The sequence below is a fragment of the Anthonomus grandis genome, chromosome 7 (assembly GCF_022605725.1).
Source record: "Anthonomus grandis grandis chromosome 7, icAntGran1.3, whole genome shotgun sequence".
NCBI classification, from domain to species: domain Eukaryota; kingdom Metazoa; phylum Arthropoda; class Insecta; order Coleoptera; family Curculionidae; genus Anthonomus; species Anthonomus grandis.
The window spans coordinates 31077919-31105243 of record NC_065552.1 but is presented as its reverse complement, the minus strand read 5'-3'; the positions used below and the strand labels follow the sequence as shown (position 1 = coordinate 31105243).

Sequence of the window (27325 nt, the reverse complement as noted above, 5' to 3'; positions counted from 1 at the left end):
TAATTTATCATATCCATTAGGTGTCGGTAAAGATCAAAGAAAGTTGTAAAACTTTTTTTTATAACGCGCTACGATTTGTCCACACTTGTGTTATTAAACAGAACAGCGGAGTTTGAAATTAGTATTGCCAGAACTCTCGATTTGCGCACATTGATTTTTCTTAATTTTTTTACGCGATGTAATAGTGAAAGGAACTCACAACTCATTTAATTAAGTTATTTCGTGAGCATAGAGTATACTTACTATAAATCTCAACGTAACCATCAATTTTCTTTTACTGGTATTGCATCTCGGAATGTCGTTTCTTTTTTTTAACTACTATCACATTTAATGTCTCCTGTCAGTGGGTCTATGTCATCCATTGCTAAATCCTTTATCAGAGTTGTCTTTTATATTTGGGGACATTTTAAATACTGCAACTGCCACGCAGTATGTACACTCATTTTATTTAGATTTGATTTGTTACATAGTCTGGATGCCTCTACTATTTTATAACAATTTTTAAAGCATAGTTGTACAACAAATTTGTTGTATAAGTTATATAATATATTTTGTTAGACAATCTGGATTCGGCTTTACTTAACGTGTATGATATAACTTTAACCTGAGTCAATATAGTTTTGAAAAAAGGAAGTTAAATGTCAAAGGGATAGTGTGCAGGTAGCAGAGTAAGTCTGAGATTATAAAGCTCGGCTTCTCATTGCTTGAAGTCTTTTCACATGGCGGATAGAAATGTCCGAGTAGAGGAAGATGATTGGGATAATGTAAGTTTCATACATACGAATCTTGTTTTTTATGGAGACCTAGTCTTTAGGGGCGCGTAGAGCGAATAAAGTGTGATATTTCATGACTGCTAATGATAACGTTCTTGTAGTATGTATTGTAACAATATTGTAGACATCGAGAAACCAGCTGATTCTTTGTCATTCTGAAATGATACAAGTGGTACACCGCATGAGGTCTAGAAGATTAGCGGGCATCTTCTAAAACAGCGTTCTGCCGAGTATATAAGGAGCCGCACTGCCGATAGTGGTTAGTTATCAGTTCGGAATATTGGCGCGAGATTTAAATAGTTATAACTAAATACAGTAAAAATAAATAGCTGAAGTAGTCGTCAGTGAACGTGTTTTCGTAGTAAAGTAAGTAAATAAATTAGTAGACTATTTTCGATTGTTTTAAATCACACCTAACGAATGGGAAAAAAACGCTACTGAGAAAACAGCAAATAAATATATTTTAAATGTCACCTTCTTGGCTATACTATCCTTAGTTTGGCCCACCCTCGATGAACAAATGGTGTAAAAAGAAACTAGAAGACAATATATACTGTTGTATTATAATACTCTTTTGCAATATCAAATAATTGCAAAGTTTCATTGACCAAATTGTTAAAGCTACATTTTAAGTTAAGTTGAAAAATAATATTTATAAGTAAGTCACATAAATGTTATGTCAGGAGCAATCTTCAATATTTGTGATGAAAATAGGTATATTATTTAACACTTACATTAACGTAACATAAGACATTTGATTAGCATCATTTTACAGTAACATTTAAAAAAAAATTTACCTAATGATGATTTAGAATAAATTAGATGAACAGCATCAATTGATAGAAAACATTTCTACTTGCGATAAAAAGTGGATGCTTTAATACCACGTTAAACCTAAGCGCCAACTCAGAACTCGAAAACGAAAGAAAAAGATGTTGTGAACTGAAAATTTATTAAGCCATGTTAATTGTGGTTTTTCAATATCAACGGCAGTTTGAGAATTTGATGGATTCCAGAGGGACAGACCGAAAACCAAACTTATTAACTGAAAGTTTTGACAACAAGTAAAGTTTGCGGATGCGAGTTTGTAAGAAACGGCCGGAGTTGTGGAAAGACAAGACATGCTTTAAGTAAATCATAATGCTTGATTGTCAATTCATTTTGTAAATTTGTAGACAATACAATTAATAAGAATCCAGTATGTGAGATGTTCATAATTATATATGCATAAAAAATTCGTTTACTGCATATAAAATTTCATATGAGGCTCTGCCGTAAGTATAATATTAAAGTCTTGAGAAATATGGGAAGGGATGTTGAGGACCTGATTTAAAATGGCAGATGATTGTGCATTTTTTTTCTTAATAAAGAATGCAGGGATTTTTTAATTGTGAGCGTAATTTTAGCAGATAAAGATCATACTACGCAATCCCAAGAGGCTAGTTATAAATTAGCCTTGCAGAGATGAAGATTTGGATCAGAGTGAAGAAATAGATTTAGATATAGACAAGAACGGAAGAATTAATATTTTAAATGAAAAAAAAAAACGACAGCTTAAATTGAATTAAACAAGACGTAATTAGCATGATTTGATGAATATTAAGTCACTACACGGTCCTATGAAGTGCAGTAATGTTTGGGTTGCTCCATATGCAATTAGTCGTCTGCGAACAGATAAATTTTACCGCTAATGTCCAGACTAGCAATGTCATTGATAAAAGCAAAAACAAAATAGCACCGAATACCGAATGCTGGGGAACTCCACATTCTATTGGCCTAAAGACATTGACTCACTTTATACATAGGCATTTGTATTGCTCTAAATTTGTATTCCTGTATTATTTAAATTTAAATATTATGATTCACACAATGAATGGCTTTTGAAAAATCACAAATAATGATTGCTGTGCATTGTTTCGTGCATTTTCCACTTAAAAATTAAGAAATCTAAGTCAAATACCTGCACGAGGATAATGCATCTACCCATAAAGCGCTATCTGTGAAGCGTTATTTAGTCACCAGTACTGAAAGAAAGAACCGCTGTACTGGCCTGACCTAGTATCTTGTGAATTTTTCGCTTCCAAACGTCAAGGCTGTTTTTAAAAATCCGATTTCAGATGTTGGAAGAAAAGAAGCAAAAATCGACGGAACTCCTAAATGTTCTTACAAAAAAAGACTCCCAACATTGCTTGATCAACGGAAAAATACAATAGAATGGCGCGTAGTGAAGTGGGAAGGGTGATTGTAAAATGATTCTTAAAACAAAAGTATTTAATTTATTTTTACGACTTATTCGGATACATTTAATAAAACAATTAAAAATTATTAGGTGAATATTAAAAAAACTTCTCTAAGGTTTCTATGCTAAGAATGCCAAAGCAAGCTAGAGTTACATAAAAATAAATGAATTAAACCACCCCAAAAAACATTCTATTAATATATATATATATAAACGAGTTTCATAAGCTAAAAGACTTTTGATGTTAACATTTAAAAACGACTCACCCTTAAGTTATTGTTAAAAACGGATCAAAGATTTCTTAGTAAAAAATTTATAACTCACTTTATCGATATGATCGACAGTTTCTATATTTATTGTTCATAAAATGTTAAAAGTATAGGGACAAAAAACATAACGTGTACAAAATAGCAGCAAATATTAGGAAGTAAATGTAAAGCAACAATACAAACCATAAAAAATAAAATAAATTTTTTATGCGCAACATTTATAAAAGAATTTAAAAAGCTATTCAAGTCGATATACTAGGATCTGACGCTCGGACAGATGATTTTTACAAGCTACATTTATGGTATTTTCACTATTTGACATTTTTAGTCGACCAAGTTATCTGGAAAAGCATCTCGAGTACAAACAGAATTGAGGATAATTCCTTTACAGTAAATTGTACCGAAATCTAAAATATTATTACATTTCTTGCTGTGCCATAAAATACTTCTACAATCTTATACTATTTTTTGATATTTGAAGGAACTTTCATGTCTCCTAACGCATCAACATCACAAGATCAAAATTTAAAGCAGTCAAGTTTATGAGTGGTAAGCAAAAAGCGGAAATTAAGTATAGTGCAAAAGCCGTTAGAAAAAGTGTCCAAGCAAATTCATTATGTTGAAGATTAATTCGATAAAGCAGGTAAGCTATATAGCTTCTAAATTAAAATAATTATCATCTGAAACCGCCAATATAACAGTAGAGAGAGTGATTCTATTACAAAACACAACGTAGGGAGGGTATTGGTTTCTTTTTTTTTTCTCGTTCGATCTTTTTCTTATTTATTAAAAAAAAAAAACTTATCTCATCCATTCTTTATGGACGAACCTGGGTTTGTTATACTACAATACTTGAATTGCAATTCAACGCCGACAGCAGAAACACATTGCATGCATATCCCCAGGATATCTAATTGGTATATTCATATCTGCCAGGAATATCTGATATCTCGCTTGGCATATTCTGGTCATATTTAGGAGATATTTAAGGTCACAATAAAATCCACCATAAGCTAGAATATAATCTAGGCATATCTCTTGATATTTCAGTAATATTTAATTTTTAGGCCTGCGGTATTTTTTCCAAATTATAAAATACCTGGTATACCTAATTATCTATAGAGAGTGACAATTTAAAAAGTTTTTGTGTGAACATATAACTTGAATAATATAGGAGTTGAAAGAATGCGGTATGAAATAACAGTCGTAGAGACAGGAAAAACTTGAGCCACCGTATTTTGTCAAGGGGTGAGTCATCCCTAAGCACCCTCACCCCAATATTTTTGAATGGTATATTAAGTGCAAAAATGAAATATATATTCGATAAAATGAAGACACTACCCGCCCCCAAAAAATTTTGAAAATTAAATATATACTTTACTTACAATTACAAAAAACTGTTATTTACTTTAAATAACTTATGCTTTTGGAGTATCACAGAGATATGGAAATTGAATATTCTCTGCATATCTGTTTATTTATTTATTTATTTAAGTACAAGGCTCTCCTACAGACTAAGCAATCCAATAACAGGAAAGTACAAAATGTCTTATGAATTTAAATACAAGTAAGCGCTTCGCCAAATATTACATTTTCACCAAACTTAACAAATATACCAAGTAACATAAACCTAACTACCTTATTTAATAATATCTTTTACAAACAATAAACAAGCATCTATACATATGACAATAGGAAAAATAGGACAAGATTTATCGTTCCTTGCGAAATTAGGTGGAGTATCGCTTAAATAGCCATAGCTTACATAGCTCAAGCCAAACTGGCGAAAAATATATCAATATTCAAATTATTAAAACTACGGGCGCATCTGAACAATGGAGAGTTAGACAAATAGTTTAAAGTATATCTTGAGATGCTAAAGGTCGATCTATTACGCAAAATATAGGGATTAACGTTGATATGTAAATTTTCCAGACAGAAAGGGCAGTCTATTAAATTATTAATAATTTTATAAATCAAAATTAAATCAAAATTGTTTCTACGACTCTCGAAGGGCTTCATACCATAAAACTTTAAATGTCGTTGTCTAATAAAGCGGAAATTTACTATATTTACAAACTTGCGTTGTACCTTTTCAATTTGGTCAATATATTTGTGACACATCGGATTCAAAGCTACTGTTGCATATTCTATAGTAGGTTTAATGAATGCATTGTATTAATGATGTTTGATTACTAAAACCCTTTGTAATTCAAGATATAAAACCGAGATTTTTTAGAGCTTTCTGAACAATATTTTGTATATGAACGTCGAAGAGCAGTCTGGAATCCAACGTCACACCTAAATCCTTAATAAACTCTACATACTTCAAGATAGTGCTCCTGAGATAGACATCACATTTGTTTTGTGTCTAAGATGGTTTTCTGCTAAAAGTATAGAATGACATTTTTCTGGATTAATAAATAATTTATTTAAAGTACAGTACCTTTCAAAATTTGCAAGTTGAGATTGCAAGGCACGAAAATCTGATACCCTCTTAATTCTTGTAAAAATTTTTGGATCATCTGCATATGCAAGATATTTACAGATAGAGAAACATTAACCAATGTCGTTTAAAAAGATTGAGAACAAAATCGTTCCCAAATGAGAACCTTGCGGTACTACTGAAGTTACGGTTGTACAAGAAGACTTTACTCCTGTTAAAGAAATGCCAGGAATATTGCCTCTGCATATGCCAGGCATATGGTTATATATTTGGTTAAATGAGATATAGATGGTAGATTGTACGGATACCTATTGGGTGCTGTCTAGGACGTTCCGAATCTCGGTGATAAACGGGTGAAAAAAAAGGTGTGTGAAGTGGTTCTTAGTATAGAAATCAACTGACGAAACGTCGTTTTAAAAGTCAAGCTTCAGCAGATATTTAGTAGGACTATGCAATACAACGGTCTTCTACCACTACGGTATTTGCTGTTTTTGAGGTTACGAATCCTGGCGATACAACTGGCTGGCAAAGAACGAGTCTGTAGGAACCTTTAGATTTAAAAAATACGCGAAAATTAATGAAAAAAATGCGTCGGTTTTAAGGTCACAATAAGATTTCAATTAGTACATTAAATTTGTTGTTAATTTAAACGTCAAACACTCGTCTGAAATCACCACCTTTCGTCCCTTATTATATACTATAATATATAATTAGTTTTTTCTCATTTGATGGCCCTAATTGGCCTCACCTTGAACGCACCGAGATCAGAATGACTCGCCCAAAATTGGTAAATGAAAGTCGATTAATTTTTTAGTCTATTGATTGTTAAACTAGATGAGAATATCTTAATTTTGATGAAAGTAGATTGGTTTTCATGTCTCCAAGTAGCCGTGATCGTCTAGTGGTTAGGACCCTACGTTGTGGCCGTAGTAACCCAGGTTCGAATCCTGGTCACGGCAATATTGTCACAGAAGAGACTATTTTTTTTAATTTAAAGAGTATTTTATTCAGGGTATGTAACGTAACCTGGGGCCGTATTTTTGAAACCATGCGAGAATCTTCGAATGCGAACAAAGTCGAGCGGCAAAATTCGCACACGAATTAAAAAGTGCATTTTTGAACAGCATTCGAAATTTCATTCGCATGCGAACATGAAATGTAGTGGCAACGTAGCAAAGTCGAGTGCTATTGGAGGCCGTGTCAACCGGGATAAAGATGATAAAGATTTTGTAACCTAACCTAAAATTTAAGTTTAAAAACATCAGGGAATTTTGAGGTTTTTTCATGGCGTTTCTTGGGTTTTTGCGAATTTACTTTTTTTTTTAATGAATTCAAATAATAAAAAATATTGCGGTTTTGTGTCGAGTGAGCAAAAGAAAGAACCAATTTCATTTATGGAAGAGCCCCCGGAATTAAGGTCGGGCAAATTCACTCAAAATTTTTCGGCTAAACCTGCACAAGCCTTGTGGATAAAAGTAGGGGACAGATTACACAGTCTCTGGAGCTCATAAAGAGCACATCAATTCTATCGTAATAGGTTTGCTTAATCTATATAATTTATTAAATTGAGCATCTGAATACATTTCAAATGGGTCAAGAAATAAAGAGTACATCCTATTTCTTCTATCTGACAGAGTTTCAGTCTCTTCCAGTGCATCGACGACGTTTCTTTGCACAAGAATGTTTAATCTTGCCATTTGATTATTGTTTTTTTTTTCAATAAACAACAAGAAAACACTACAAAAATACGTAACCAACTCACAAATTAAAAAAAAAAACAAAGCTAATTTAAAATCAAAACAAGACAAGTGGCAGAATCGCACACGAACTTTGAAATTCGAATGGTATATACCCATTCGAGACACCGCATGCGAAAAAGTTCGCATACGAAGCGGTCAAAAATACGAATATCGATTTTTCGTGCGAAATCCTCTAATTTCGTATGCGAATCAACGTCGAATGGTTTCAAAAATACGGCCCCTGAAATATTAATATTAAGGCTGTATTAACGGAAAACGTAGATATTATATAGTGAAAATACATTCGGAATATAATACACCAACAAGTAAAAAGAGTAATTTTAAATTATCTGATTAGTGATACAATATTTTTAAGTCTTGTCTTTGCTGCAAAGGCTTGAGCGCTGAGAAAGGTGGAATTGAAAGAGCTTGAGGCATTTGAAAGACAGCGTTATCGACCCTTATTGAAAATTTCATAAATCTATAAAGTCTCCTACACTGAATTACGTCTGAGAATCCAAAAGAGGAAGTAATATTAAAAACCGAAGAGGACCGAAATATGTATGACTCCAAACATACCTAATAAAAAGAAAAATGAGACAAGAAGGGAGAAGAACATTTTAGGTTAAGAACTTAAGAGATTCATTTGGATAAAAATTAAAACAATTGTTTAGAAGCCATATAAATGAAGTGAGCATTGCCTCGATGAGTTCGAACCTGTGACGAGGAAATAGAACGCGAAAAAGAAGAAGAAGAAGAAGAAGAAGAAGAAGAAGAAGAAGAAGAAGAAGAAGAAGAAGAAGAAGAAGAAGAAGAAGAAGACAAATTATTTCTCAGTATGTGACAATCATCAGAAACCTATTTCATCAAAACTATAAAAGACTTTCAAAGAAAACCCACTAACATGTAAGGTGCATACGGTAGACATATCATAACAGATAACTTTATGAAGATTTTTTTTATCAATTTTTTAAGGGTTTTTTAAAATTGCAATGTGTCTAACTACTAATCAGTTTAGCCCTGATGCAAAAGTCTTACAAAAAGGTGAATAATTTTCTATGAATTCCAGATCCCGGATAAATCGCATCATGACTGATGAGGAATCTGGCCTGGAAATCAGATGCAGGCAAGCATGCATATTGAGTATCGTTTTAATTTCAATTGAATAAGCATCCTAACACATATTGATATAATTCGTGGAATGATACAAAACCATTTAATTAACTATATACTTAAATACAATCAATTAAAATTAAGTAACGCATAAAATAATAAATATCATACGAAGAAATCGATACAAAATCTTACTGCAAAACATCCAGAAGACAATTTCCCAGCTAAATGTCAAATATGATCTTCAAACCGAAGGCGACCATCAATGGTAATTCCTAGGAACTTGCAGCACTCTTTATTCTGCAAGAGGGAATTTTCGTCAAACATCAGACCCTGAACATCGCACTTAAACCCCATAATAGACGTCTTTCTTACATTAAACACGAGCCTGTTGGAAGCACACCACCCTGATAAAATCTGAAGGTTTTCAAGGATACAAGTCTTAATATATTTTATGGCTCCATAGTATGGTGGTATCATCAGCAAACTGAACCAACTTGCCATGCAGTTTCAATGAACCCAAGTCATCCACATATAGTAAAAATAACAGTGGTCCTAACACTGAACCCTGGGGAACGCCGCATTTCAGGGATCTAGAAGCAGACAAACGCCCAGACACTGTAACCTTCTGAGTACGATTTGATAGATAGGACTCAAGCCATCGCAACGCTACGCCCCTAAAACCATATTTATCGAGCTTAGATAACAGTATTCCATGATCCACACAGTCAAATGCTTTGGATAGATCACAAAACACAATTAAATCTTGCTATTGTAGTGTAACTTTGAACAAAAACAGGTTCATCAATGTTTAGCCAGTCTTCGGTTATAGCAACTATTTCTGGAAAATTTAGCTCTTCTAATAAAAGAAATAATTCATTAGTTTTGTGTCTTAAGGACTGAATGTTAAGAAGAAATACGCTAAGTTTGCTATCATCCGATTTATTAGAGGGTGCTTGATCCTCTGGTCGCGTCACGTTATTTAAAAATGTTTGTTCCTAGATGAGGAACCACTGGAAAAATAATTAGATTGACTTTCTCGTATTTTTTGAAGCCTTAAAATTTTTTCTGAAGAAAAGAAGGATCCAAAAGCGGAGAGCTCTTCTTTCACTTCGGCTGCACCAATTCCATAGACGTCGTGGAAACGGATATACAAGCGTCGGAGGTAGTCTATGTTAGTAGGTATGCCCTCTTTTAGCGCAAACTTTATTATTTTACTTTTACTACCCAGGTAGCAAGTTGACGTCAAATGACTTTACGCGATATCATTTTTAGGTCGCAGTTAGGTCACAGACTTTGACGTCAATGATAGACGTCTTTATATCGTTTTGATTGGTCATTTCACGTTATTTGGCGTCTACTTTCTGGTCTTTAAAATGAGTTTCTTTTACCACAGGTAAATATTGAGTTTTTTCAGTACATAATTTTGTCATCATAACTCTCAGCGACGTTTCTTAAGACGTCATTTTGGATGTGATAATTGTACGTCACTTTAAGGTCGTAAGGACGTCAAAATGACTCGTCAAATAGAACAAAAAGTACGAAAAACGACGTTCTCAAGGCGTCATTTTGCTACCTGGGCAGTGGCGTGCGTACGGAAATATCTTTGCACAATTTTAATGACAAAAATTTTACGTCACTGATATTATTTTAAATAAAAATTATTTTTAGAGTCCTTGATTAGTTTGCAACAAAAAATTACTATTTTTTTAAATTAAATACGTAACCTGCTAAAAAAAATAAATTCCTTAGGCAATTAGACCTAATTTTTTTAAAACATTTTTGAGTAGGCTATGAAACAAAAAATATAAACACTGTCAGTGTTTTAAATGTTAGGGCATTTATTTTCAAAATAATTATTATTAACATTGCGATTAAAGTTATGTAATACGGTAAAAATATCTAAACAAACGAATACGCAGATATTTATTTTTTCAACGAATTTTGTGATGCAAATGTGGAAGCAGCAGTTCGTGAATATCGCAGACGCCATCGCGGACTAAATTGTTAAAAATTTTTGAATTTTATTTATTTTTTTACATTTGTTATTGTTGGTGAAAATTTTAATAAGTTTTTTATTTTCGTTTTTGTTACTTTTTTTTTGGAGTCAGTATGTATCTTAATTTTTTTGTGGCAAACGGCAAATCAAATAAAAAAACTTAAACGCAATTTTTTATTGTAAACTATAATAAAGATTCTAAAAAAAACTTTGATGGGAGAAAACCCAGTGACGCACCATTTTTTTCCAATAAAATTGTGCAAATATGTACGCACGGTACTAGTTGAAGTAAAATAATATTTTTTTTCATAAAAAGATCTACCTTTGCTACTTATCAAAATATAACTAATTTCAATTAAATATCTAAAGTAGTTTTGGAAATATAATCAAACTTTATATAATTTATATAACAAAATGGTATTTATTTGAGATTTTCTTAGTCATTTAAGTTTCCGCTTTCCAAACTGGACCACCCTGTAGAATACAACTGACAGAATAAAGGATAATAACGGTAATTAAAAGAAATCTGTTTAAACTGACTGTTTCCCTTAATAATTTTAAGTATCCCCATTTTGTTGATTTTGAATTTCGCTATGATAAATCAAACGAAAATGGAACTTTTTATAAAATCATTCTTGAACACTTCGCAAATGGAAGCGAATCTTTACATCCTTTAAATGGATGTTAAACCTTAAAAGCGGAACCCCGAAGCTTTGGAGAAAAGTGCACTCTCTCACCTTGCGCTGTTAATTCAATTATTTTAGAGGGCCTCTCGTTTCACCTCTGAGTTTTATTCCGGTTCACCGGAGTATCGTAACGCGCATTACTGTAATTTCCCCTTTTTATACATGGCAGGTAATGTCTGCTCGATAATAAGAAATAGTCACGTTTTGCACGCTAAGTGCTTCTCGTTTTATTTCTAGCCTTTTAAAGTATTGACATAAGTTGATGGTACACGTAGGAGCTTCAAGATTAAAAAAATTGAAAAAAAATCTATAATCTAAGAGACATTCTATAATTAATAGAGAGTTTCGTTTAGTTATCTGTCCCTTTAAGTTCATTTTATAATATAATTGTTTTTGTTGATTCTTACCTGTACACTTCATGCCCTGATGCAGGACGCCATAAAGCAGAGATCCGCAATGGTCGCAAAATGTAGGAGACGAATATGTGTGGATTTTAAAATTGTGTTTTGTTCGGGTGTCCTGAAAAATGAGGATAAAAATTATACGAACTGGTTATTTCATTGCTATTTTTTTTAAATCAATATGCTATCTATTAACATGAAACAATTAAATAAAAATACTATAGATTTGTTTGATATCTTTTATAATCTAAATAAATTAATGTTGTTCATTGATTTGCTAACAAATATGTATTGTGCACCTTAAAAAATAGTATCATGGCTTATATGGATCCTAATTTTCTTTTAAATTGATGAATTCTTTATTACATATAAAAACATCCTTTGCATGGACATCTTTGACAACTTTACCGATTTCATAATAAACAATAAGAATATACATATAGTTATCGTTAAATTTGTCCCTGTCCATTTTTCCGAGTACCTTCTTCAATTAAATTGTTCATTTATTTCTAAACAACCGATCATTTCGTGTCTGGGCTGACGGATTCGCATTCACCTACCGCCTTACAAAAGCACGAGTTCCCCAAGGATGCTTTCACATCCTCTCTTTTATTTAGTATCTTTATGGATGATTTGCCTCAATTGTAGAGTAACTACTAATCTTGCTGCAGTACACCGATGATAACCGCTTCCCACAAAGCGTTGTAAAATAAAATTCCGATTGTAAAGACAGCTCTCATTAATTTACTTCTGAATGGATTAATGGAGACTGAAGGTCAAGAGTATCACGCGGTCATCTAAAATACCAATAATCTCAGATGGTCCACTCAGGCCTGTTGTTTCGGTGTTGTCCTCGATCAGAAGCTATCCGTCCTCTCTTCAGAAGGGCCTATCCGGATCTGCCAAACCTATATTCAGTCTATAACCGCCTATATCGTCCTCAATTGCGTAGACATCTCTCTTTTGCATTTCAGAAATCTTAGGCAATGAAAAGGGGACTTATCCCAGTCGCACCATGATGCGTACAACAAAACATCATCATCGTGAGAGATCTCACAGTAAATAAAATTGTTCATTGTAATTAATGAGATTTCGAAAAGGGGCACGGATGCAGCACAGCCACTATTATACCTATTATTATATACAGTGCGGCTCTTATTTGCCCCCTCCCCCCTCTTATCTTTTGAATGCGTTTATATAAAAAATTGTTTCCATTTAAAATAATTAAGCTTTAAGTAATACAGAAATGTAATTGTTGCATTACAAAAAATGTTGAAAATTTGCGCTATTAACTTCAACACAGTAAAATAATCTATTGGAAAACTCTTTACCAACATTTTGGAAAGTGGCAACATCAATATTGCGACATTCATCAATTATTTTTTGACGTTGATCGAAGATTCTGGTTCAAAATCTGTGGGTTCAAGTAAGCAAAGACTATTTCAGACTTTTAATTAATTTAGAGGTTTAAATGAAGATCTAAATTATAAGTTGATATAACTAATTAAATGTTACGTATTACAATATGGGTCTAATAAATAGTTTTTCTTTAACTTCCTGTTGTTTCTCTTCAATCAGGAGAAAATTAGATTTTGCTGATATAGTTTGCATAATGAAGTAAGAAACATCATCAGATGGAGATGGGGATATATATGACTATAAACCATATTTATACTCCTAAAAAAATAACTACTGCCTGGATAGTATGAAAATTAATTTTTTCTAATGTAGTTTACACAAGAATTATGCATTTAGTATTCTTTAAGACAGACCGAACTGAGGTAGAGATACAAATATTACTATTGATTATTTTTTACTTCTTTGAACATCATAATTTAGTTCTTTCGATGTTGAACCAGTTCAACATCTGTGGCTGCTTCAAGTAGCCCCATAAAAAAAGAGGTGTAAGATCGGGTGGTCTGGCTGGCCACTCGGTAGGCCCTCGACGACCAATCCACCCATTACGGGAAGTATTAGTCAAATATTCTGTAACATTTCTGCTAAAGTGAGGCGGTGCCTTATCTTATAGAAAAACTGTTTCCAACTCAAATTCATCAGGATTGTCTTCAATAATCTTAAGGATCAGTGGTTCTACTGCATTTTCCAACATGTTTAAGTTAAGCTCTCTTGACAAATTTTGGTCTAAAAAGAAAGGCCCAACAATGTGATTCCTTAATATGCCAGCCTACACATTAATTTTTTTCTGGGTATTGTGTGTGTGTTTCACGAAATATGTGGGGAATTACCTCGCTCCAACAACGGACATGAACATTAACTTTCAAAAAAAAGTACATTTATCACCGTTCTTCACATAAGCAAGTTAGCGTTCTATTCTCTCGGTCATTACTTCGCAGAATTCCATACGTCGATCAGGATCACCTTCTGCCAATTAAATTCTATAAATGAGACGTTAGATGGTAACACGTACGAATATGAAGAGATATTTATTAGGCAATTACAGAAAAAGGTGACGTCTAAGAGTTTAGATAAAAATAGTATTTTATCGTCTCTTGTCCCAAAAAATAACAATTTTAGTCTTAAGTCCAATTTTACAGTGTTGGACTGATTCAAGTCATGCTTTTCAATACCTTCTATTTCCTAAACTAATAACTTTTGGACCAAGCCTTGCTTAAACGGTAATATAATTGGTGGATTAGGTTGCTATCGGGTTCGTTCTGGACATCATTTGACACCATTTCACTTTTAGGCTAACTCAATTCCCCCTTTTAAATAAATAGTGTATACTGTATAATATACTGTTATATTTTACATATGGTTTGTAACATATACATAATATAAAATCTATTTTGGGCTATCTTCGTATAAATAAAATCATTTGTTTAAAATTTCATTCTATTTCCAGTTTAAAGTTTATATGAATCAAAAAAATCTGCGATAAGTGGGTATTTGAAACGGAAAATTGGATTTTTAAAAACCAATAAATTATAAACATCCTGGTATTTTACCTAATAATAAAGCCAAACATTAGCAACTAAAACTTCCCATTTTTCATCATAAAATTGCAATTTGGCAATTAAGCTAAAAGAATTTTATTATTTCGAAATGGGCCCGTATTCATACATTCGAGAATAAACTAATTTATATTCGGCTAAACCGATCGTAAAAATTCAATATCCGGGATTAAAATGATTAATAAAAATTGTAATTACCTGCTGTTCATTTTATACGTATACGAGAAAATAAATCTATAAACAAGGAAATTACCTATACTAACTTGTAGTGTAAAAGGCTTTTTTTGTACGTTTTTTTAGATTCTTTTTTAAAAATAATAAATTAAAAAAACATTATTGGTAAGGGTTATTTTATTACTAAAAATATTTCATCAAATTCTTTAAAACATAATTGATCTTGCTAAAAATACTCACGTCATGCCAATAACATATCAATGAAGCATTTAAGAAACATAAACCCTGGAGAATATGTAAGTCACACTTATGTCAGAAAATTGATTCTCAAATTTGAAAAATACGGATCTGACAAATAGGAAGAGGGCTTTAGGAAGATTATTTGATCAAGCGGTATAGGTGGAAGTGTCAAGGAGCTAATTATCAGGACAATTATCAATCATATTGTAGGCTCGCAGAATAGTAAACAATATTTTATTCCGCTTCGCATAAAATAGCTAATTATTAAAAATTACAGTGCAAATTAATAGTAAAAGACTAGTGCAACTTATCTATAAAAGACCAGTTAAAATTGTAAGTGTTTACACCTTTATTCACCTAAACAGAGTTGCGTGAATACAGCATAATTTTGCCAATTTTGCGAGGAAAAAACAGAAATGTTTGAAGAATATTTTTGCCAGCAACCATTATATTTCATTTAACGGTTCTATCAATAAATATAATTGCAGATCCTGTAGTGATGAAAACCCACATTAGGGAATGACACATTTACAGTATAAAGAAAGAATAAACGTGTGAGTAGGAGGAATATAAGGTGAGACTGTTGTCAGGCTAATGTCTATTAATAATAATTTCAATGGCAATATTTATTTGGAAATTTTAGAAACCAAGATTTAACTACTATTTGTTGAAAAACTAGAAGATCAGTTGGATATTGATGCCAACAGGAGTCTGGTGGATGATTTATTAAATGTTCAGGAAGTTGGAGCACCGGTTCAGTATATTCTGCCTGTTCGTCAGTTTATTATTGACAGTTTTATGTCGTGAAATATCGTTTTCTTACTTTATTTGATTTGATGTAGTTTGTTTGGAATTATTTTGACAGATATTCCAAACCGGGTTTTTTCAACTATTTTATTTTGCTAGATATTCACATTGACACTGTAGATATATGCTTAGGGTACTTTTTTTGTGAGCCATAGCGAAAATATATTATGATACAAAATTGGTATATAAAGTATTTTTAAATTAATTACCAATTTTTATAATAATATAGATTTATCTAGTTTATAAAATTTGACAATAAAAATATTTTAAATTATTATTTCTGTATTAATAAAATGTTTTGTATTTGTCACATTACGGATCTGTTTTTTTAGTTTTTAATAGTAAGGCGGATATAGTTAATTATATTGGAATTTTCTCATGCGATACATAAACAAACTTCTACACCTTTTCCCACTTAAATACTATATTATATTTAAATTTATTCGGTATCTTTTCACATTTCGTACCATTTGTATTAAAACGGTGATTAATTAATTAGGTATAATATTCGATTTACAACTCGTCGATTAAAACTTCTATGGTAAATAAAGAAACTAAAAACTGCGGTCACTTTATTGCGGAAAAAATAAAAAGGAAGATACATTGATACATTTTTGTTTTTTTCGCATTTGATATTTTTCTAGAGATTTATTAAGAATGTATAAAATTTTTTTAGATAATAGGTAGAATTGTCATGCAAATTTAAAATGTGATTTGATTCCTTGTTATCAAATTATGTTACTTCATATACGGCAGATATTTACATTCGTAGTAACATAATATATACTTAGAGAAAAAGTTGCAACGCTGTGGGTGTCTTGATACATAACAAACTGCGATTTAAGCAACATATCACATCTTTATTAAAAAATAATGGAAATGCTTAGCAGGACAAATAAAATGATGTTATGCAAAACGACATTATTTGACTTTTATTTTCTGTGAACTTGGTATTTATAGCCTTACTTATAGTACCTGCTTCGATTACATTAATCTAAGAGGTTTACTTAATAATTGTAATTTGCGTTTCTGTAAAACAAAGGCAAAACAAAAACAAGCATATTATCTTACCCTTATCTGAAACCTCTTGGACAGGGGGAGATACACCCCTAAAATCTTAAATAGAACAAAAGGGGTTTCTTGAAAAATACTTTCCAATGATAATATAGAAAGCTACATTTCAGAAAATTTTTATCAAGGAAAATAATAAATAAAATACATTTTTGAACTTTTTTATTATTATTTAATTAAATGTTTAAATTAATAGCCACTGATATACAGGCAAGCCCCTAGATATTTTGTATTGTAATGGTTGTTTATAAATATTAATTTGCATTCCTATCAACTAAAAATACTGACATTAAGAACAGAAGAATCCAGTTTAAACTATTTGATTCAGTGATGAGTGTACCTTTTATTTAAATGGACATGTTATTAGGGCAAAACTGTTGTTACTGTATTATTGCAATAACATGTTTGGGCTGGTATATTGGAGCCGAATATTTATACCAGAAAACTTAAATGACGACATGCATGCTGAAATGCTACAGAGATCTATCGAACTACTAATAGGGCGGGAATTCAGAGGGACATACACGGAAATTTATATTTAGAAGAAGGCTTACTACAATTCCAACATGATGGAGCACCTTTTCATTATGCAGTTCCCGTTAGGCAGTGGTTGGATGATCATTATCCTAACCACTGGATTAGAAGAAGAGGTCCTATTAAATGGCCACCTAGATCCCCGGACCTAACACCACTTGACTTTTTTTATGGGGTCACCCAAAATCTGTGGTTTTTAAAACGCAACCTGATTCACTAGAACAACTCCAGCATAGAATAGTGCAGGAATTCCGTGCTATATCCAGTAAATATATGTTTATGTGAAGAATTTAGAAGTAGGCTTTAGATTTGTCTACAAAATATCGGAAATTATTTTCAACATTTAATTAAATAATAATAAAAAAATCAAAATAGTATTTTTATTTATTGTTTTCCTTGAGAATTAGCGAAGAATTTTCTAAAATGTAGCTTTCTATGGTATTGGTGAATGGCTTCCTATGGTATTAATGTATTCCACCCTGTCTCAGGGGTTGCAGGTAAGATTTATAGAAACTAATTTCAAACTATTTCAAGTTTTTAAATTGTCACCCTGTATCTCCAATCGCGAGTTGAATTTCTCCGTAACCAAGGAACCAATTTCCAATCTCCAGCAACCAATTGGATGCTGTAAGACCTCATCAATACGCCTCTTTTGCATGACGTTGCAAATTTAACCGATACGGATTAGATCTTTGGAAAAATGTTAACTTTAAACTATATCAAGATGTAAGAAAATGTAGCTATTAGATATCAAAATAACTTTCAAGATCATGTAACAATTCCTACATATCTTTTTATGATTGCACAACAATGAGTTTCAAAATGAAATGACAACCTCGAAAATTTTGATCCAAATTCTTTTTGTAGCCGCAGATTCGATAGACATACAATACTTCTTGTTGCTCAACTACACATAATATTAATTAAGAAAATTAATATGTTTGTCTTATATATTTTACGTAAAGGTAGAGTCTTTAGGTAAAATATATAATGGATGCAAAGATTTAAGATTTTCTTTAATTAAAAGGAAAATTTCTTCGTTTTTCTAAGTTCTAGTTCTCTTCACTTTTTGCGCACTCGGAAAACTCAAGATTTAGTTTGCCTAAAGTACTAAACATTACAAATCTTAAATGAATTTGGGTTCCAATTAAAAATAATTAATACGTTTGTCTTCTTTGAAAAATGAGGATCATACAATTTTTAATATCTAATATATTTGCTCCATTCAATAATTTACTCGAAATCCAAATAAATCGAATACCGATAATAGTTCAACAAATTATAAAAGAAATAATTTAGTCTATTTTATCACCTTCTTGTCTCAACTTATTAGCTCAGAGATTTACTTCTATTTATATAGATTTAATATGGTAAATTATAGATAGCACTAGGATCGATATCTTGCATTTATCAATTTGACTTAAAAATTGTTTAAAGTATTCTCTAAGAATTACTGTGAAGACAACATATCTCTCGAAGCATCAAAATTTGGAAGAAACATCCCAAATAATAAAGTTATTCACAGGCTCTCTTGGATAGATAGGTTCTCCAGCTCCATCTAAAAAAATCATCAGCAATCATCTTTCATTAGTGATAATAGATTACATTTGAAGTTTTTTCCTTTCCTGGGAATTGTATTTATTCTCGAGTTCACTTCATCCTAAACAGACCTATTGTGCTTACCTCATTATATCTTATTATCTTTGTAAATTTTACCCAGCCTAACAATGCTCTGCACTAGCCTGTACAGATTTTTGATTGTCATGGTATTAATTTTTGGTTCCTCTATTAAACGTGTTAGATGCTGTTTTCCGTTGTACACACTAACTCTATCAAGGTGTTCTTTAATTGCCATGTATTCCATTCGAAGCCTTATAGTTATCCAGACTTTGTTTCTTGTAAACGTTAGAACATCTCTGGTGTTTTTTTGCTTATAGAAAATTTCATAAACACCTTGTCCCTGTTCATTTATCGTATTTCTATTCAGTAAATTTGATGTGGCCTCGAAACCCAGATTCCTATTTTTGCGCATGTGGTGCTCGTTGGCACTTTCAATACAAACTACTCTGGTCCAATAATGGAACTAGCAAATCCTCTCCTAGTAAATTCATCCTCTTTCTCATTTGTGGGTACATACTCACATAACTTTAACATTACATTTTATCAGGCAGTTATTCTAGCTTTAATTTAATCTTGGGGTTAAATCAAAGCAAGTACTTTCAGGCCTGCCTGCACATTCAAGAAGCAATGCAAACTATTGTGTTCTGAAAGATCGATGCAAGATTCCTATAGATTGTATTGGTTCTTCTTAAAAAAATCTATGTGATTCGACGTTATTCATTAAGTTTTATCTTCACAGGTTGTCTGGATTCTGTATATCTCATATCTGTCCATGGTTTCATCTGACTAATTGTTGTTGAATATGGTAATCTGAAATTCTGTGATATTAAAATCTACAACTTGAGTTTTATTCGACCTCACGTCCAACTCACTTAGCAGGAACCATGATTGATTATTTTAGATTATTTCTTAACCTGAGCAAATTTATTAACATCGCATATTGCTTGAACTTATTTATTTCTTTTGTTTGCATTTATATATGATACACATAGTTGAATCGGCATTAAAATTGGTTAGTATATTTAATCTACTTACATCCGAATCAGCTCCTTTATCGGCCCCAGGACATTTAAATGTGACGTACTCATGGCAGCGCTTGTGTACAACGAAGCTGCACACTGAAAATTAAAAAAAAATAATTAAAAACCCCTTTAAACTTAATTAAAAGTCTATAATAAAACTAGTTTAAATAAATTAATTACTGAAAGTAAACAAGTGGCATTGAATTTAAACTTTCCAGAATTATTCGGCATTTCGACTTTTCCAGACGTATAGAAAAGTTTCAGATTACGTTCGAAGTAATCAAAAAGTTTCGTGGAGATAGGAAACTTATAAACTTCCGGATCGTTTCCAGCTTACTTTATTAAAAGTAAAATATTGCTTTTTTAATATCGTTATAAAATATGGTGTTTAATGCTTGTAAATTACAATGTGATAAAAATTATGCAAAAGTTCAATTAGAGTAAAGAAACTGTTGATTTAATTATTTTTGAAAACTTTTTGGATATATAGAGTAGCTGAAAAAGGCAGAAAAAACAAATATTTATAGATAACAATATTTAATATTCCTATATGCCAAATTATTCTTGAACAGAAATAAAATTATTGAATCTACCGAGATTGCAAAAATCTGTCTTTCTTTTCCTTTAGTCTTGTTGCGCCCACTGACGATTATGATAATGTCCAAGCAAATGACGATGATGATGATAAATATTGTTGTTAGGTGATAACCTTAATATCGTAAAATACATATAAGCGATTATTAGATAAGATCAGTTCCTAAAATGGACTAGAGTTTGAGAGCGCCCTAGAGGAGTGGGAAAAAACAAGTAGTGCGTTGGGTAGCTAGAAATCTTCTCTATTTATGTACCACAACACGTTTTTGTCACTATAATAGTATTTAGGCACTAGCGGTTTGAAACGAACGTGTTTTTTCTCGTGCCAAAAACCATGTGTTAAGAAAAAAGCAACGTATCACTTTCAAATTTCTCGTTTAATTGAAAAAGGCTCTAACCGAGTCCTATAAATTATTGCAAGAGGCTTATGGGGACAATTCTTTCTCTTGTGCGCATGTTTTTGAGTGATATAAGCATTTCTATAAGGATCGAGGGAGCACTGAAGATGATCAGCGCCCAGGTCGCCCTGTCAGTATTTCAACATCGGAAACAGTGACCAAAATCAACCAAATTGTGCCGAAGAAACACACTATGCACTGATGAAGAAACGGTTAGAACAATTTTACATGAGGAATTACACATGACAAAAGTCTGTGCGAAGTTGGTGCCAAAAAACCTGACCCCTGACCTAAAGCTCTTACTTTAACAGGCTTGCTCAGATTTTTTTGAAAGGTTAGAAGAAGATCCGGGACTAATGAAAAACATTATTACTTGCGATGACACACGTGAACACGATGTTAAAACAAAGCGGCTATCGATGTATTGGAAGATATCTGAATCGCCCAGAATCAAAAAAGCAAGGATGTGCAAATCAAAATTCAAGGCAATGTTAATTTTTTTTTTCGACATTAACAGTATCATAATGACTGAATGAGATCTAGAGGGTCAGAGTGCTAACCAGACTCACTATTTGTCAGTTTTGGCACCACTGGGAGAACGAGATAGTAAGAAACAGCCCGATTTGTGGAAAAATAAGCCGTGGATTTTGCTTCTGCCTTGAAAGGTACCCGATTTGAGTCGAGAGGCCCTCACCAAACAAGATTTCCAGCAATGCTGCGATCAATGGAAAAAACGTATGGAAAGGTGTGTGGTGAGGGAAATATTTTGCAGGGGAGCATTCACATGGAGAATAATATACGTTGAAACGTAAGTACGAAAAATAAAACCATTTTTCATAACCAGTTATTATATCTCGTTATTTAATAGCCAGACCTCGTTTATTCTTATAAGAGCTCTTACATTTGATGATTATGTCAAGTTCCGTAGGAAGTGGAGTATAAAAGCCAATATCCTACACTCAGATACTGCTGTGGTTAGATCTGGAATAATGTATTGCGTGGTGATGGCCGACAACAAACAAGGCTTCAAATGTTCAAAAACTAGCTAGACTGCAAAGGTTGACCTGTTCCAGCATTACATGTGGGATGGGAACCACACCAGGTGCATCGCTCAATATCATCCTGTGTTTGCCGGAACTGCCACTGTCAGAGGGAGGCCTATGTAAGGATGAAGGATAGCGCCACATGGCACTATCGACCTGGGGTAGCAGGATATACATCCATCACCAAACTGGTGTAGAGGGAAACGTCAATTTTGTTGCCTCTTAATACAAATCCGGAGAACACTCTATGGCTAAGAGATTTGTTTAGAGTTGATATGGTAAGTAGGCATGAAGGGCCTAACACAAAGGTTCGATGTCGGAAGGATTTGCAAATATAATACACAGATGATTAAAGAATGGCCCACACAGATCTGTCAAGAGCCGAAATCTATCGTAGTGACTTTCAAACAAAAGTGTTCACTATTTTCAAGATGGATACTGATGGAATATGATTTCAAGAGGGGAATAAGTCAAAGAAAGCCAGGAAACCGAAATAGTACAATTTAATCTGTCAGACAGAGGTTATCTTAGAGGCCATCCAAGCACCCAGTATCTTCTTCTTAATTGATGTACTCTGTACAATGTAATAGCCAATGGGGTCAAACAGTAAAACTAAATTCAATATATCATGTTCCTCATAGAACTTTGCTCCTTTTCCATATTTTGTCACAATAATAAAACAATACAGTGCCTCAAAAAGGCCAACATGTATTTTTCATTTGTAAGCAATATGTACTATACCTATATTCACATTTTCTTGAGATCTTAAAGATTTATACTTTTTTATGATACAAGAAAACAAAACTTACTACCTAAGGAACATCATCTAAAATCATCATAACAGCGTTCTAGAACTTTATTTTCAACTTCCTTTTTCCACAAATTGAACTTTATCGCATGTGAAATGCGGAATGAGAGAACGGCCCTCGAACACGAAATTTCTCACGGGGGTGTCGTTGGGCTGCGTGTTTGGCACTCGAGAAAAATTAACGTTGAACTGACGTTAATTAGACAATACTGCATAGCAACTATTGTTGCTTTAATTTTAAAATGAGATAGGAAGGCTTAGAATGATGGTAATTGGTTGCTTAATGAAAAATATAATTAAGAACTATTTTTACAAACATTTCTAATTGATAGCGATAAACGATGTTTATTGAACTAATTTTCACTTTGGCTAAACGAACAGATTTATGTTGTGGTGTATTTTGCGACTGAAGAAACTGGAAAATACCGTTAATGTATTTGAGTGCAGCTGATGTGATAGAAATAGGGATCGATTCCATTGTTACAGATTTTCTTATCTTTGTCCTTTTGAACCTCATCATCGTCAATTTAAACTGCAAAAGGCACAGAAGCGACAATGACATTAGTATCCAAATATTAAACTGTCACAAGTTCATCGTCAGTATACACAAATTCATAAAAATTATCCTCATTTTAAAGCAAAGAAAGATTCTCTTAAACACCATTACTTAGACGATCTTTTTGTGATTTGTCAACATTCTTCCGTTGTATTATGCGTTCTTTTAAACCTTTCTATAAGTATTTTTATAATCAGAAAGGGAGAGGCTAAAGAACAAACCATTTTGGGACCTTTCAGGCAAAGGAGCTGCTTTCAAATAGAATGTCTGCGGAAGTCAAGGAAATTTTGGTCATGGCTAAGCCTTACTGTGATATTCTTTTTCCATTATGAAATTAGCTCAATTTTTTTTCTACTCTCTTTAATACCGGAGTACTGGGAAAGAGATAAGAATCTAACATTACAAATTTCAGAGCATAACCGTTCAACCTAGAAGATCCCATTCTTATTTTATACCATTTGTTCAAAAGTTTACGAGCACTTTGTTCAAAAAGATGTTTAAGATAAAAACTTTGACAACCTATGTCCTTGATAAATTCTACAGTAGTACAGGAAAGAGACACTCGTAATATGGATGGCAATGATCAAACTAAAATGAATATTAATATTTGAATACAATCAGCGGGACTGCTATTAAAAGCCAGTCTTATATTTTCCTCCTCTTAAAGTCAAACAAGATAATAAGAGCTTTTAGGCAAGCAGTAGTTCTCTGAAGAACCCAATCAATGTAATAAGCTTAAGGCCAAACTTTGAACTTCTGTATTGGAAGATTTATCCTAATCGAACCTTGACGTACTCTCTGTAAATAAATACGAAGCCTACAAATCTTGGAAGAAAACTATCACCTGTATTGTGATACAAGAACGCAGGTTATCTTTGATACTTTATTTGGAATTCTTAGTTTTTATACGACTATCGATTTATTTTGTTTAATTTTTCTTTCAATGCATATTCACTCGAATGTTCTATGTACCTTTTCGGATCCAGTGACCCTGATTTATGTTTCGAAGTACTACTTTTAGATGGTGCCACATGGACTCAAAAAGGAAATTAAAATAATTAAATTGTTATAGAATTTACTTATAGGGCATTTTGTTTTTCTTAGGATGCGAAATATACTGTGTGTACCCAGGAAGATTTAGAAAATTATAATTAGGTAGATCAATAAGGGATCGAGCTTGTTGCTTTTTCGATGATTAGAGTCCATGGGGGTAAAGTTTGGGTTTTTTTTTTATTACCACCCTGTATAATAACCAAAATGTTATTGAAAATTCTCTTCACACCTTTTGGTTAAACTTACCTTGACACTGGTAACCTTGTTTTCCGAAGCCCCTGAAACAAATTAAATAGTTAATTGTGTTGCATTTATTTAAAAAAAACTGTATACTACACTAAACATTATTTCTTGACGATAACCACATACAGTAATATACCAACATCGTTACCAACAAAACACATTCATTTTATTACCTCTCTAATAATATATCAACAAAATTACTGAAAAGCCTCCATAAACATAATATATACGGGAAAAAATGTATACAAGTTACTGGCAAATATTTATTTTAAATATAAACAGTACGGTAATTAATAAAGTAAGCCGAGTTTTATGGCGATCTGGAAAATCACATTTGCAATTCAAACAAAAAACAAAATTTTCATAAAAATATATATGAATTAATCGTTCTTAGAGCCCTTGAAACACGTAAAACAGAAATTTACTACTGAATTTCTACAAGAGATTTACAAGAAGGTCGAACGCGAGAAAAAATCACCCTTGGCCTGTTTAATTTAGATGGTGGTATCGTATAGTGGGTCAAAATAAGAAAAAAAATACAAAAAGTGAAATTATTTTCGTTTTTGAAACAACATATTGTGTCCAAATGATTTTTGAGTTATTAATCCATAATCTAAGTTTCAAACTTTCATTATGTGATTAATGCGATATCGCACAAGAAGATTAGGATTGGCAAGAGCGTAAATGAGCATGCATTCTTCTTCTGAATGAATCAAGGTTTGGCTTCAGTCATGGCGAATGTCTGGCAACGCGTCTCGCTTACAAACAGAAGTTTACAGGTACTAAGGGGGTACCTTGATGGTTGAGTCTGAATTTTCAATAGGCTTTTGAACAAATTTTGTTCTTATTGAAGGGTTTTTAACAGCAAATGATTAACCAGATTAAATTCTGGAATCCATTGTTCAAGAGCAATGACTACAAATTAAGCAAAATGTCATTGACAATTTAATTAGTAGCCTGCCAAACAGTCGATATTGAGCCATTATTAAATATTCTTTGTCCACGAGTTCTTACTGAATAAAACTTGCATCTTCTAATAAAAATTTATAAAGGCGTCTAAATCTTGATTTATTATAAATAGATAACACTTAATAGTTATCCAATAATTTTCTCATGTCATTATCATCAACCCAAAAATATTTTAGCCATGTTTTTTTGAGTACTCCATTAAGGTCTTAAGACACCATAGACAACATATAAGAAGTGTGTTTTAAAATTTGTCTAGATTTTTTTATATTTTGTCTCAATGTATGTGTTGCCTGGGCTTTATCAACTTTATTCAAATTAACTGGATATATTTATGAAGGTTTACCTTGAGGATGGAGATTAACGTAATTTTAACCGTTATTACAGTTAAAATAGTTTATAAGGAAAACTAGGGGCGCGTGGCTTTAAAGGATCGAAAATGACCAGTGAGAACTACGTCATTTAGGTTGTGCGATTAGATCTAGGGTCAAATTTATGCCTCAAGTTGTTTTTTTATTGCTTTAAAGGTTTGGGAGTAATGTAGTATTTTAAAGCCTTAAACAAAATTGTTACTACTTGAAAAAATTAAGATAATTGTAAGTTGTCTCTTATAGAACTATTGAAAAACAGAGTACTTAAGTTTTATTTCCCAAAAAGACTGTCCTTGAATAAATCTTAAAATACTGCCTAGCAATCCAGAAAGAAACGTTTCTGTAATGTATCATTAGATTCAATAACACAAGAGCAGGAGCAAATTCATGAAAGATCGTCAATGTTTCACTGGGCGGTATGACATGTAGCACCGTCCTGCTTCCAAATGAGGCACAAGAAACTGTTATAGCACGATATCATTCGTAACTGCATTATCTTCTGTGTTTTCGAAGAAAAACAGTCCAATTATTCCTCCAGACCATGATGTTTGACACGTTGTGAATACATTGCTTTTTAATAAATCATTCGTGGATTTTCCAAGCCCCAAATACTACAGTTTCGCCTACTAATAAAGCCATCGAGGTGAAAATGGGCCTCATCATTAAAAACAATTTTATTTGGAAAATCAGCAGGTTGCTCAAGGGTTCAATTGATGAATTCTCAGATTGGACCAAGAAGTTATTTGATTGTTGAAATATATGGATTTTGTGGGCATGCAGCTGTAAATCTTTAGTAAGACCTCTACGAGCTTAAATCAATACTTTTCAATTTTTTGATTATTCTTTTTATAATAAATGAATTAGGAACCTTATTTCCACCAAACATTGGACGCACTTTACGAATAGTGGCAATTAAACTTTTTTCATTTTGATAATAATTTTTGATAATTAGAACGTGCAATGCTCACGAACTTATAAATATACCTGGAGTGCTAATGCATATGGCCACGATACATAAAAATGACCACTGCATGGTGGCCGCCATTTTTGTAGTAGTTGTGTCCTTTTGATGTTGGTCACTCTGAAAATTTTTAGTGTTGCCAACAAAAAATATATTAAGGGTATGTACCGTTATCAACTGTCAGTACTGAATTTACTGGACGTCGTTCCGATATTTATTTCAGTTTA

The 27325-nt window shown here is 32.4% G+C and overlaps 1 protein-coding gene and 1 non-coding gene across 2 annotated transcripts in view; one reads left to right on the top strand and one right to left on the bottom strand.

The window, feature by feature from the left end:
- Positions 1 to 27325, bottom strand: part of LOC126739010 (protein kinase C, brain isozyme) — a 103536-nt gene that overhangs the window by 60020 nt on the left and 16191 nt on the right. Inside the window, exons 2-4 of the mRNA XM_050444534.1 lie at positions 24804 to 24835; positions 20119 to 20201; positions 11672 to 11783 (exon numbers count right to left, since the gene is read on the bottom strand). Of these exons, the coding sequence (XP_050300491.1) occupies positions 11672 to 11783; positions 20119 to 20201; positions 24804 to 24835 (227 nt within the window). The remainder of the gene's footprint in view (positions 1 to 11671; positions 11784 to 20118; positions 20202 to 24803; positions 24836 to 27325) is intronic.
- Trnah-gug (transfer RNA histidin (anticodon GUG)) lies at positions 6615 to 6686 on the top strand. Its single transcript has one exon. It is a non-coding gene; the product is annotated as a tRNA-His (tRNA).